General features: G+C 39.5%; 1 protein-coding gene across 4 annotated transcripts in view; it reads right to left on the bottom strand.

Annotated features, from left to right (window-relative positions):
- Positions 1-550: 550 nt before the first annotated feature.
- USP38 (ubiquitin specific peptidase 38) overlaps positions 551-14,932 on the bottom strand; it is a 28,587-nt gene continuing 14,205 nt past the window's right edge. For 3 of the 4 annotated variants that reach the window (XM_049814855.1, XM_049814856.1, XM_049814857.1), the window contains 2 exons: positions 12,519-13,872; positions 551-3,605 (listed from right to left, as the gene is read on the bottom strand). In XM_049814855.1, coding sequence (XP_049670812.1) covers positions 3,444-3,605; positions 12,519-13,872 — 1,516 coding nt within the window. In that variant the 3' untranslated portion in view covers positions 551-3,443. Of the gene's footprint in view, positions 3,606-8,114; positions 8,263-12,518; positions 13,873-14,932 lie in introns of all 4 variants that reach the window. The other variant, XR_007507767.1, reaches the window with a different exon arrangement.

Here is a 14,932-nt window from a genome sequence, read left to right as displayed (position 1 = left end):
AAAAGAAAAAAGAAAAAAAGAAAAAAAGAAAAAAAAGAAAAAAAAGAAAAAAAAAGAAAAAAGAAAAAAAAAAGAAAAAAAGAAAAAAAAAGAAAAAAAAGAAAAAAAGAAAAAAAAAAGAAAAAAAAAGAAAAAAAAGAAAAAAAAAAGAAAAAAAAAGAAAAAAAAGAAAAAAAAAGGAAAAAAAAAGAAAAAAAAAGAAAAAAAAAGAAAAAAAAAAGAAAAAAAAGGCTTACCTATGAAATAAAACTTCCAGAACATACAGAAGATAAAATATTTAACTTTACAGAGTAGGGAACGAGGCGGGGGGAGGGAGGCAGGAAAAATAGCTAGCCAGAAGGTGTGAATTGTTTAGTTAGCCAAAGAAGCCTTTTCTCTCCTCATCCTGGATAAATGGGCTTTTATATATTGTAATCACTTGTTATGGGGGTGACATTCACAGAAATCCCCTGTAATGCTCCATATGAAAAACTGTACAAAATGAACTGTATGGAAGAAAGTTAACACAACTCCACTGACCATTAAAACAAAGACCAAAACACAATCCGTGTTGTGAAAAGGAAATATGATTTTAAAAGACAAACCATCCTTGAGTTTGGTACAATAGTATATCCTTCATGAAAGGAAACAACAAGAAAACCTAAGCTTCAGAAACAGTATTATGTATTTTGTATCTTTCTACTGATTCAACTTAGAAACCAAATTAAGAATGGAGCCAAAAAGGTCAATAAACAAACCATCCAGCATTCATTCACAGGCAACAGAAATCAAAGTACCCTATGTACATTGTTCTCTCACATTATGTCCAGAAGATAGTCGCATGCAACACCATTACTGTAAACAATGAAGAAAGGTGTACATTTTAGAGTGTGAAATACTTCTCCACTTTCACTAGTTTTATTGAAACCTTCCAAGTTAGGTATGAATCGTCCTATGATGGTTGTCATGTCAGGAAGCAGACTTGCAAATAGGTGTTCTGAGTTTTAAAATCTATTTGTAAAACCCAAAGTAACCACGTCAACAGAAGTCAACAAGGGGAAAGAAAGAAGTTATTTTCAGTTTGAGACATACCATCATTTTATACCTAAGGAGATCCAACCCTATTCGCATTACTCTCGTATAAAATTTCCATATTTAACACCTAATTTAGAATAGGCAAACAAGGGTGTAGAAAGCCTTCTAAGAGCTCATGAAATAAATATAGTACAATAGGTATACAAAACTCCTACTGCACGTTATTTTTAGGTAGGCTACATAATTTGTATTTTTACTGTGAAAACATAAAAACAAAAATGACCTTTACAAAATTATGATTTCATATAGAGTAAAAACACTTGCCTCTCCTTCTACTTACTAGTGTTCTAAAATGAACAGTAAATTGATACAGAGAGACAAAATACTCCCGTTGTAATGCAAACAGTAGACAGCTTCTTAGTGCATCCTCGTAATTTGGGAGAGAAAAGCCAAATTAACCTCACAATCATACAAAACACTTTAAAACCAGAGCTAACTGGCAGAGAAGCCTAAAAAGAAATAAAAAACCCTCTCAGACGGAAAGTTACAGAATTTCAAAGCGAAGTGAGCTTTCAAGAAAACCTCGTCCAAGCACAACGAAATGAGAACGTTCCTCACACTAGTCTCCTAACATTCCACATTTCCACAGCTGAACTCCTGGTTCAGAGACCTACAACTGAGATAGCAATGAAAGCACAGGTCAAAGCCGAGGTACTACAAACTGTCAAAACAAAACCTGGAAACTTAGAAAAATGAAAGTGAGCTGCCCTAGCTTTCTTGAGCAGTAACATATGAACCTATAGCAGAGCAAATAGCATAGTTTCAGTGATAATATAAAAATAGCTTGCAAGCTAAGTTACCTTTTAGACTAAACTCCATTTTTTTTTTTATATCATATGAACAAGGTTTAGTTTTACCAACTTATTTTATGCTTTTCAAAGGCATTTTATAAGAAACTTGTTTATTTTGTACAGTTAAGCTAACACCTGCCAGGTTTGCATGCTTTTTAAGGATGCATTTTGTCACCTAGTAGAATATAAAAACACAATAAAACAGTGCAGAATTTTGTAAAAATATTTTAAATAAATTTACACTTCACTGTAAGATTATTCAAGTTAAGAATTAATCACCAGATTCAACAGCGTAGCTCCTTCACTTTTGTTATTCTCATTGCACATCAAAATCAAAGTTGCTATTTCTGACAAGACTAAAAGTAGTGGATCCTCAACCTCTGCTGGCCTAACAGGCAAGCAAACACTGCTCCACAGACAGCATCATTTTGGTCTTCTGCAGACAGGTGAAACCTGAACTCACCAGAAATTCCTCACTACAAGCAATATCAGAAGGCAAAACTTCAAAGGACTCTTAGAAGCATAGATCCTCCGTAAAGATCAATACAGGTAGCCTCTCTGTGATTTCACACACATAGCTCAGTATTATGACCAGCTTTTTCCTGGCAATGCACACCACAAAAAGTTATAGATCACTAGGTGTGTATTATTTTTTTTTTAACCAAAAAATAATGGGCAACACACTTACTGCATTTCAGACTACCAGATTTTTTACTTCTGGAAACCTAATAGCTTTCTATAAATGTACTGATTTCTAATACTGACAAAAAAAAATTAACTACTAACATTTTCCCCCTTTTCTGCAGCCTCAGAAAGTTTAAGTTACAGTACTGCAAGGCACATACAGAATCTCTTTCTCTCCAATACACAGCAGATATTCCCTGAAATAATTTTAAAATCCTCAAAACAATTAGAAATGCTACAAAGTTAACAATTTCTATTTAAAAACATTGTTCCTACAGAACATGCACTTTTTTGGAAAACAACTTAGCAAATATTTATAAATTATTTTTTCTTCTTTACATTTACACTGCAAATATATTCAATATTTTTTAATCTGGAAAGTACTGTATCATGTCACATGTAAGTTATTGCCTTCATTATAAATTGCATCGTCTCTGGAAATCCACAAAAGGTACTGGATTTGAAAATAAGGTGGGGGTGAGAGACTATGTATGCAGTTTAGCCCATCTGAAGGGATTTCCACATAAAGCAATACCGTCGGAGTAAAAAATGAACTTTCTTCATTCAGTGGATGAGGACAATGGAAACTGATGTAAGAGCGTTTGTTCAGTTTAATGCAGTGTCATTAGCAACTACTTAAAAATCTTCATTTTCTGACTTTTGGGCAAGCATATCTTACTATAAAAGCAACTGAATTTTTAAGAGGTAGTTTTTTTTTCCATTATGCGCTTATTTATTTCAAATAAAACATAACCAAAAAACCCCCAACATTTGCTTTTGAACAAGGATCAAGTCTCAAAACTTGATACAATATCTGACAAAGTTCAAGATTTTAGTTGTCCTCAGCAGGACTGGGCTGCTTTGGAACCAGTGTATTCCAGGTTGTCTTCATAGTCAAAAGACTAATCTACCAACAGTACTGAACCCACCCCCTCCTCCTCCACCTGTCGGTCCACAACTTCCCGGGGGGTCGTTGTCATCAAATCCATTGGGTCGGAAAGAGCATGAGGCTGAGGCAGCTTGAAGTGCTTGTGTTCGAGCACTAAGCTCTTGCTCCTGAAACAAAAGCATAAAGACAACTCAGAAAAAAACAACCTCAAGTCCTTGAAGCAGCTTATTTCTAGTAAATTCTGAAACAGCTTTTAAAGCAACATTACTAACTGGACTCCTAAGTCTGAATGGCTTTGTTGAACTTCAAGTTGAACATCCACAGCCAATCTGAAACGTACAATTCTGTGGAATATCAGTAAGTATATGTGAATCATAAATAAATCCCTTTAAGTTTATGCTAAAATTGTATTTTATAGCAACATGGGATGTTCCTGAAGAATTAGACTGCTGATCAAAAGCTAACAAAACATTAGGTTTTTATATATGTTTCACGTGAACGTTCATCCTCGCAATTTTGTGATGCCCTCGTTCTTGGTTGCCAAATAGAAAGGTAAGACCATTGTATCAATATTAATTATTTAAAAGACAGTTTTATTCCACTCAATCAACTGCATAGAGTAATAATGTACTCAGATAAAAGGCAAAAAGATGGACAAGCTATTTAGTTTCCATTCAGTGCAGCTTTTTAACTTTCAAGTGTAACTGACATGCTAACTCTGTTTTAACATTAGTAAGTCTCTGGAACTCTAAAGCACTGCATAAAATCAGAGTCAGCTGCTGGGGAAAGTAGCTGCACAAGTAGCAGGAACAAGAAAGTATAGTCTCCTGTCAGCTACTTTTTTCAGCTGAATGCCCCTGTGGCTTTTTAGACATGTAAGAAGGGGATGAGCACAGTTTTTTCCCCTCATTACAGGTATCATACACTATTTTGCCTCTGGCCAACTAGTTTCCTAAAACTTGCAGCAACTTCTTGCCTTTAGTATCCCTTTCTTGAATTGGCCAAGAGCTTCAAAAGTTGAAGGAGGGAAGGCAGATGTTTGGTTCTGGAAGACTGACATGAAAAAGACAGCAGACCTGTACAAGCTTTATTTCTTTAGGAAACAAAACAGAAGTACTGATGTGCTAAGGCTCACACTGATAGCCTCCTTCAACATGACACTTCGTCAGTACATACCTTCCTAGAGGCAGTGGGAGGAAATTCTAACAGGGTTTTAGTAATTACGTGGGTCACCTTGAATTGTTCCTTTTCTACTCCACCTCCTGGTGAAAGCAAGGAACAGAGCCAAGAACCTGGAAGCCTGTATTATACTACCATGAAAGCACTAAAAACTTTGGTCTTGTCCATGTACTTTCACAGGTGCTAAAAATAGTACTTGTGGGTTTAAATTACTCTGCCCTTTTAGAAAAACACAGCCTAAGTTTAAAACTATTTTACACTACTAAGGACTGAAATGCATACTCATTTCCAAAATTATATAAAAGATATTTGGAGGACACTGCCTACACCGATATGCCGGCCACATTCCTGAAAGACAGTATTATACTACGTCCAGCAGCACGTGGATTCTTATGTTATCTGCGAACTATAAGACACATCAAAAACTGACTAAATTTACTAGGAATAACAGGGGAATATGAAGAACTCACTTCTAGTACCAGAAATCAACAGAAAATTTTGATTAAAATAGCAGGCCTTGTACAAATAGCCTGTTTAGTTGAAAAACTACACTGCAAAACTGTTTAACTTAGAACAGAATTTCTTCTCAAACCAAACTGTGGGAGACTTGGTACACTGTACGTGGGGTGGTTTTTCTTTTTTTGGTAAAATATTTCAGAAAAATGTTTGGTTTAATGCAGCACAGTACCAAACAAAAAATGGAGTTTTCTTTACTCCCTCCTCTACTTTTATCCCTCCAGAGAACTGTTTCCTGGCAACTTTGTACCTCTTAAACCTCAATAGTGAGTTTTACCTAACAAACTGTACTACAAAAGAATATTAGCATCAACAATAGGTTTGCTGATAGTGCTAAATAAAAATCTTAAAATTGTAGACAAGAAGAACACTAGAGTCTTACAGCTAAGAATTTTTTTTGCCAGATTTAGCTAGAAACACAATTTATTTTAATTTGCCTTACTGCAGTTACTGGATAGCATGAGGTTTTGGCATACCTATACAGTTAGATTACTTTATGTATGTCTTCAATTACATACCTTTCACAACACCATTAGCAACAGCATGATTGTTCTACTGCCACTAGGCTTCTTCATAGAGATGGGACAAGCCAAGAGGAGAAGCACTACTATGAACAGCAACAACAGCACCCTGCACATACCTTATGTGCAAGCGATGACTCTCACAGCTCTGGAGATACGCAACACATTTGTTACAGAGTGTGAGCTGCAAGCACAGCTTTTGTCAACCACTTAAAAATTCTGTTCAGAAGCAGCCATAATGCACTGACAATAGGATCAACGTCAGCTGTGATCTTAGCTTCATTGCTACCATGTATAAAACATTTTCTATAACGGATGGAAAGTATCTCTCTACATATGTACCCACACAAGAGAAATATGGAACAGTGATCAAATTATCAACTATTGAAGTTTCTTGACAGAATATTAGTATTAAAAACTAAACACTATTTGTGTCTTAAATGCTAGAAGTGAAATTTAGCAGTTTAAGATCTTTCATGCTTTATTCCTGTTCAGTAGTTTGTGCTAACTGAGCACATTTTTTCCTTCTCTCAGGGCACATATTGACTTGATTAATATTAACCTACATTAAGTTGTTCTAGTATAGCACACAGCACTGGCATTTTACATGAAATATCCTTGTTTCTAAAGAAAGTGTTGAATGTTTTCAGGCCGATTATATTTATACCAACAAATACTAAATCAGGTAAGTAAAACTTGACAGTCAATACAGTTCCTTGGACTAAGAATAACGCAGAGCATATCCCGCCCCCCCCCTCGCTTTCCACTTGTTCCCAGAATATTTTTTTTGATTTGTTTTAACTGGAGTAGAAGCTACCCATATTGCAGTTTTTGTTATTTAAAATGAAAACATTTTAGTTTACCATGTGGTAAACTGGTATGCAATAGTAAAACAAAAGCAGTAAGCTAAAGATTTTTTGGAACGTTTCTTCTAAAAAGTAAAGGCTTTCTCAGGACAGAAAAGTATATTCTTAACTTAGCAGAAAAATACTAGTTTAGAACTCTGAACAACAATGAAATGCAACTTCTCAAAACTACAATAACCTAATTCAGTGAATCATAACATTAGTATTAATTTGAGAAAAACAATAACTGAGTATTTCTAATCAGCATCATTTAAATTGAGAGAAGGACAGAATCTCAACAACTCTGAGATTAGTAGACCACTACACAAAGAAAGCCAATACTGAAGAATCCAAAATTGAAAGGTGGGTGAAAGATCATAAACTTAAAGAAACTGAAACAACTAAAACACAAACAAACACTATATACTTGGAAAATATACTTTTTTTTTCATTTTGAGAATACTATATTTTTCTTTTTTTTATTGGAAAGGAAAGGTTTTCAGGAAACTACTAACTTGGCTTTCACTTGTAAGCTGTAAGAGAAAATGCACGCTTTATCTAACTTCAGCTACACGTTCTGTAGAGAAAGCTTTAGTCTGGAAGATTATCAAAAAACAATTTTTGTGCATATGCACCGAGTGACTTTAACTTTTATAAAATCACATTGTTTTTTCACTGGTCCTCAGTGCACAGCAGTATTCAAAAAGCTTAACACAACTAACTTGTTAGCATATTCCAGAAGTTGCATCAAAATGGCCTTGAAAACATCAATTCAGAGAAACATATTTAAGAATAAGTTCACTATTTGACAAATCAATTTCTAAATATCCTGATAATGTTGCTTGTTCCATAGGGCTAAAGCATCTCTTCAGATTTGAAGAAAACCTCTGTTATGCATACTCAGGTAATCACCTATCTAACACTGAAATGTGTGACTGCAACCATTGGATTCAACAAGAAAATACGCAAATAAGAATAGTAACTAGGATTTAGTATTTTATGTGGATGACACTTCCTCCTTTAAATGCTTGGCTTTATATAAAAAAAGATTACAATATCACTGCCTTTTCTTCAGGCTGTGTTATTAAAACGGAGGTGGGGCACGGGGGTGTTCCATCACTCAGTTACCTAGGTGCTGCTGTAATTATACACATAAATTAAAAAGATAATCCAGCTTTGAGCTTGAAATTTCACAATTAAAGCATTCATGCATCAATAGAAGTCACAGCAATTCTGACTGCCATTATCTTGCATGCAAGTCCGTGCTCCGGGTGGCAGGCAAACCCCCTCTTTGCCCACCTCACCTTCCCAGGTGCCTCTGTACAACAGGTATGAGGCTCTGCAGTGCAAGGTCAGTCAATGGATGATGTGGATGATGGTCTATCTACACCAGAGCTGTTGCCAAGATCAGAAAGGCCTGTCCCCCATAACACAACCACCTCCACAAAGAAGGAAAAAATGTGTTATAGTTGTAGGCAACCCCCTTCTGAGGGGAACAGAGGGTCCAATGTGCCGGACAGACCCTCCTCTCAGGGAAGTCCGCTGCCTCCCTGGGGCCCAGATTAAGGACATCACCGGGAAACTCCCTAGCCTGGTACAGCCCTCGCACTATTACCCACTACTGCTCTTCCATGTGGGCGGTGACGAAGCTGCAACACGTAGTCCAAGGGTGATCAAAGAGACTTCAGGGCCTTGGGAGGGCTGGCAAGGGGATCTGGAGCACAGGTTATTTTTTCCTCTTGTTCCAGTTGCAGGCAGCAACACTGGAAGAAACAGATGGACCCAGTCTGTTAATGCATAGCTCCGTGGATGGTGTCACCACCACAATTGTGGGGTTTTCGATAATGGGATGGCCTACACAGCACCAGGCCTGCTGGTGTCAGATGGGATTCACCCTTCTCAAAGCAGGGAGACGGTCTTTGCTCAGGAGCTAGCGGGGCTCACTGACAGAGCTTTAAACTGGACTTGAAGGGGGAAGGGGATAATATCAGGCTTGCCCGTGACAAGCTGCGGGATGACACGCCAAGGTTAGAGGGATGGGACTACCCAGGGCCCTCAGCCTGTTGCTCTGAGCCGTGCTGGGTACACTGGAGCACACTTTAAGTCTTACAGAGATGAGCCAAAGGCTCCTGAGGTAATAGGACCCAAGAGGGAAACACCAGTGAAATACCTCAAAGGAACTGCAGAGTCTTCCTATAAGAAGGTGACAAGGCCGACAGCCCAGCTGAAGTGCCTCTACACCAATGCACGCAGCACGGGCAACAAACAGGAGGAGTTGGAAGCCACCATGCTGCTAGAAAACTACAACCTAGTTGCCATTACTGAAACTTGGTGGGACAAATTCCATACCTGGAGTACGGCTATCAATGGCTACAGGCTGTTCAGAAGGGCCAGGTGAGGAAGGAGGGGTTGCTCTCTACATCAAGAAATGGGTAGCATGAAGAGCTGTCTCCGAAGAATAGCTGCAAGCAGGTTGAAAGCTTATGGATAAGACATATGTTATGTTATGGCAACAAAGGGAACCTTGTGGTTAGTGTTGTCTACAGGCTGCCTGATCAAAGGGAGCCTGTTGACAAAGCCTTCTTACTCCAGCTACAGGAGGCATCGTGCTCGCAGGCTCTCGTCCTGCTGGGGCACTTCAAACACCCTGATATCTGCTGGAAAAGTAGCACGGCAAGCTGTAGGCAATTCAGGAGACTCCTGGAATGCACTGAGGATAACTTCTTAAGCCAGGTAACAGACAGCCCTACCAGAGGGGATGCAATAGTGGACCTACTGGTCACCAACACAAGTGAGCTAATTGGTGACATCAAGATTGGAGGCAGCCTGGGCTGCAGTGAGCATGCTCTCATGGACTTTGCAATCCTGAGGGATTTGGGTCAGGTGAAGACTAAAGTCAGGACCCTGAATTTTAGGAAAGCAAACTTCTAGCTCTTCAGGGAGTCAGTCAATAGGACCCTGTGGGGAAACTGCCCTCAGGGACAAGGAAGCAGAACAGAGCTGACAGATCTTTAAGGACACCTTCCATAGAGTGCAAGAGCTCTCGATCCCCAGGTGTAAGAAACCAGGAAAGGAAGGCAAGAGACCAGCATGGCTGAGTGGAGACCTGCTGGTCAAACTGAAAGGCAAGAAAGAAATGCACAGGCAGTGGAAGCAGGGACAGGTATCCTAGGAAGAGTATAGGGACACTGCCCAGCTGTGTAGGGATGGGGTCAGGAAGGCCAAGGCACAGCTGGAGCTGAACTTGGCAAGGCATGCAAAGAATAATAATAATAATAATAATAATGGCTTATACAGGTATAGCAGCCAGCAAAGGAAGGTCAAAGAAAACACACCCCCCTGATGAACAAGACTGGCAAACTGGTTAACAACAGGCAAGGAGATGGCTGAGGTACTCAACAAATCTTTTGCCTTAGTCTTCACTGGCAACCTCTCTTCCCACACCTCTTGAGTGGATGGACCACAAGATGGGGACTGGGGGAAGCAAGGCCTCCCACTGTAAGAAAAAATCAGGTTCATAACCACCTGAGGAACCTGAACATACATGTCTATGGGCCCTGATGAGATACATCCCAGAGTCCTGAGAGAACTGGCTGATGTAGTTGCCAAGCCACTCTCCATGATATTTGAAAAGTCACAGCAGTCAGGTGAAGTCCCTGGTGACTGGAAAAAAGGAAACACTGCACCCATTTTTAAAAAGCGTAGAAAGGAGGACCCTGGGAACTACCGACCCGTCAGCCTCACCTCTGTGCCTGGGTAGATCATGGCACAGATCCTCCTAAAAGCTATGCTAAGGCACATGGAGGACAGGGAGGTGATTTGAGACAGCCAGCATGGCTTCACCAAGGGCAAGTCCTGCCTGACCAACCTAGTGGCCTTCTACGATGGAGTGGCTACATCAGTAGACAAGGGAAGAGCTACAGCTGTCATCTGTCTGGACTTCTGTGAGGCCTTTGACACAGTCCCCTACAACATCCTCCTCTCTAAATTGGAGAGATATGGATTTGATGGGTGGACTGTTCAGTGGATGAGGAAGTGGTTGGATGGTCATATCCAGAAGGTAGTGGTCAACAGCTCAATGTCTGGATGGAGATCAGTGGTGAGTGGTGTCTCTCAGGGGTCCATATTGGGACCAATACTGTTTAGTATATTCATCAGTGACATAGACAGCGGGATCAAGTGCACCCTCAGCAAATTTGCCACCACCACCAAGCTGAGTGGTGCAGTTGACATGCCTGAGGGACAGGATGGCCTCCACACAGACCTGGACAAGCTCAAGAAGTGGGCCCATGTGAACCTCATGAGGTTCAGCAAGTGCAACGTCCTGCACCTGGGATGGGGCAGCCCCCCCAGTATCAATACAGGGTGGGCAATGAAGGGACTGAGAGTAGCCCTGCCAAGAAGGACTTCCCAGTACTGGTAGATGAAAAGCTGGACATGAGCCGGCAATGTGCACTTGCAGCCCAGAAAGCCAACCGTATCCTGAGCTGCATAAAAAGCAGCAAGGCTGGCAGGTTGGGGGAAGTGATTCTGCCCCTCTGCTCTGCTCTGGTGAGACCCCACCTGGAGTACTGCATCCAGCTCTGGAGTCTTGAGCACAGTTAAGACATGGACCTGTTGGAACAGGTCCAGAGGAGGGCCACAAAAATGATCGGAGGGATGGAACACCTCTCCTGTGAGTACAGACTGAGAGAGTTGGGCTTGTTCAGCCTGGAGAAGGCTCCAGGGAAATCTTACTGCAGCCTTTCAGTACTTAAAGGGGGCTTATAAGAAAGATGGGGACAAACTTTGTAGCAGGGCCTGTTGCAATAGGACAAGGAGTAATGGCTTTAAACTAAAAGAGGGTAGATTTAGACTAGATACAAGGAAAAAATTTTTTACCATGAGGGTGGTGAAACACTAGAACAGGCAGCCCAGAATGGTGGTAGATGCCCTGTCCCTGGAAACATTCAAGGTCAGGTTGGACAGGGCTCTGAGCAACCTAATCTAGTTCAAGATGTCCCTGCTCATTGCAGGGAAGTTGGACTAGATGATCTTTAAAATGTGCCTTCCATTCCATGAATCTAACATCTGAGATTGCTGCGAAAGAAGCCATGTTTTATGCTACCCTATGCAGTCGAGAGGAGAGGTGGCATATAAACAAACATGGTTAGGACACAAATGCTTTAACCACACAGTCTGAAAATAGCAGCAGAGCTGCAATTTAAACTCTCAGTTCTCTTGTTAATGTTTGTAAAATACCTGCAGCTACTATAACAAATTTTCCACAGTGAGATTTACCTCTTCTTTTCTAATCTGAATTTACCTAGTTTTTCTAATTTGAGTAGGCCTAGAACTCTTACAGGAACAGTTCAACCCATCAAAGAGCACAGAGTAAAACACACTTTTACTGTTACACCATCCAAACATAGCAGCAATGCTCAAAGCAAACCGTATCAAAATGTGGAGAACAGAGGTTTTTTGTAACAGCAATAGAAGAGGCAACTACAGCTAGGTGAAGTTCTCAGAGCACAAGGAACATGCGGGTGGCAGAAAAGGCAGCAAAAGGAAAGCGAAATCTAATCACTACCATCTGGTCTTCATTTTAGTGGTTCTAGCATTTGTTGGGTAAGCATAGTTGTATAAATAAAACTTCAGTCCAAATCAAAATGTGCTAGTAAGAACACTGCTAAAGTATACTTAAACTTCTTAGGTACTCTTGTAATTTATTAAAGGCAATGAAAATCAGAAGTGTTTGAAAAGCCTATCCTGCATAGAATTACAAGTGATTAAACGACCTATGCAAGCATCTTCACCAAAAATTTAAACTGAAATAAGTTTAAGCCATTTTCCTTGAGGCTTCCCATCTAATGGTGATAGGCTTACTATGAAACCTGTCTAGCAACACCAAGATGGAAGCAAGATTGGCGATTTATAAAGTTAATAAACCAGAATATTTAAAAGTTAACTTTTCCTTTCTATTAAACTGCCTCTTGTGAGTTTTAAGGAGACCACTCTTCATATACAATTTCCGTCTTACCTGCAAGTACAGTTTGTTATCTTTCGTAATTGCATCCATGAGGTCTTTTTGTAGGGGAGGGTCTCCATTTACCCAGAGTCCATTTGCCGAATTGGTGTTGAAGCCACAGGTGCTATTTTGTTTCTTGTAAAACAGAACATAAGCAGTGTCCTTTGGAAATCTACTGGTAATTTTCTGGACTGACTGAAATGAGGTAAATGTCACTCTGCTGTCATTGAACAGAAACCATTCTCTTGGCATCTCAGCGTCCAGCTCATTTTCTACAACAGTACAAGGACTCTCCTCTGTCAACAATTTATCCTGAGGAGAAACTAAAGAAAGAGCTGTAGACTGATGGCAGAGTCCTGAAGGCCCTGACCCAGTAACATTTCTAGCGTATGAATAATAATGTCCACTTTCAGAGGATACACCAGAATGCACCACCACAGAGCTTAACATGTAGGGCACCAATTGTGGGCAGGTCACTTCATCAGCACCTGAGGGCTTCAGTTTTTTAGCAAGATTTTCTCCAATATCAGAAATCTCAACACCAACAGACCAACCTCCTGAAACTACAGCTAGTGGCGATGTTGCTTTTCTGACTGGCAGTTCCAAAACAAGTGGCAGAGACACATTGTCCAAGATTTTGCGCCTTATATGACACTTTGGATCATATGAAAATCTCAAGAGAGTGAGAATGAGGTATTCAGGTTCCTCAATGATTTGCATAGTTTTCTCAGCATTCTGTAGAGAGGCACACTTTTCACAATAATACTTATTGTCTCCACTGAGGATCTCAGGTGCCAGAAAATAATTCAGTAAGTCTGTAACTGACAGGGTGTTTTTACCTACTAGCCTCTGAGACATATCCCTATTATCTTGAACTTTGTTGAGTTCAGAACTTGCAGTATTCTCAGAGTTTGGCTCAGTAGAAAAATCTTTTATGGTTCCTTCATTCATTATTGTGTCACATCCACCATTTACTTCCAAATTATTGAAAGGTATTCCTCCAGCAGGACTAGTTGCTGAAGTATTAGTTTGCACCACATAGTCATCTTTCACTTCAGAACGTTCCATACATTTTGGGCCAATGTTCTCCAAGGAAGCTGGAGGACAGAAAGCCAGAGAGAGATCTGTGAAAGCTTCTTCCTTTTGAGACATACTTTTGCAGTTCAAACAGCATATAGTAGTCTTCAATTTTCCTCCAAACATCTTCTCTATCAGAGTTCTTTCCTCACTTCCCATACAAGGTGCTTCAGCAAATACTTGCGCTTTATGGACAGCTTCTTGTGTCTGGGAATCTTCATTCATTATTATACTTTCAGAAGTCTTTGCTGAAGACAGCGCTTTCAAGGTTCTCTCTTCTTCATGCAGCCTGAAGGCAAAGAAAAATAAATCCAAGTAGCTGTGCTATTTTGCAAACAAATATTGCTGCACCATTTCCAGTTATGCTAAAAAATATAGATGGTTAAGTGGCTAGAAGTGTCCTATATTAAAAAAGCCATTTCTTATTTTTATATAAGCAAGCTGAACCATACAGGTCAGTACTATCCAAAACAGAGTATGAGAGAAGCACAAATACATTTAATGTGGGTTTCATTATATATAACAGAACACAATGGATATATTGAAAGAACTGGCAAGTATTAAATAACCTAACAAACAACAATTTTATTATTTATCATTACATTATCTTTAATAAATCAGTTCTCTAGTTGACTGGTTCTGTATGTCAGATTTTGTAAGAGAACAACTAGCTATTTATCTAGTGCCAGACTATTTCCAAAGAAAAGAAAAGGTCAGGATTTTGTAGCCAAAAAAGTTAATAAACTACAGCAAGAAAAACCAAACCAAAAAAGAAACTCAAGATGGGGGAGGGGAGAAGGAAAAAAAGGGAAAAAAAAAGAACATTATTTCACTATTGAAATAAACTTTTGGAAAAGTGGAATGTGTCATAAACCAATATTGCTAAGCCACATCTCAGCAAGCCAAAATTAAAGAGAGCTACTAATAAATTTAGATATTTTTATCTGTGCCACAGTTAATTTGCTTGTTTATTAAACTGGTTATAAATGCATGTACATTTCTTCATGACTTATCTGACCTGTATGAAATATAGCTGTCTCCACCAACAGGAAATTCCAGATCCACGACTAAACTGCTTTCAGCAACTGCATTAATTTTTACAACAGGACCATGACTCTAACATAACACCCAAGTTTAGATTTGTAAAAATGGAACATTACTACCACTATAACCTGCTTTAAATGCTGTGGATACAGGATAGTATCCAGACTTTACCACAGATTAAACCCATGAAGAAAAGTGTTTTATAGACCATACAGAAAACCAGAGACAGCCAAGAATGAGGCCCAAAATTCCTGGTCCCCACTCACACAGTGGAATTGTTACATGACTGCTCCTAGGAGTTCAAC

Source organism: Accipiter gentilis, chromosome 12 (assembly GCF_929443795.1).
Source record: "Accipiter gentilis chromosome 12, bAccGen1.1, whole genome shotgun sequence".
Classification (NCBI taxonomy): Eukaryota; Metazoa; Chordata; class Aves; order Accipitriformes; family Accipitridae; genus Astur; species Astur gentilis.
The sequence above is the reverse complement of the archived record's forward strand: the minus strand, read 5'-3'. Positions and strand labels throughout refer to the sequence as shown.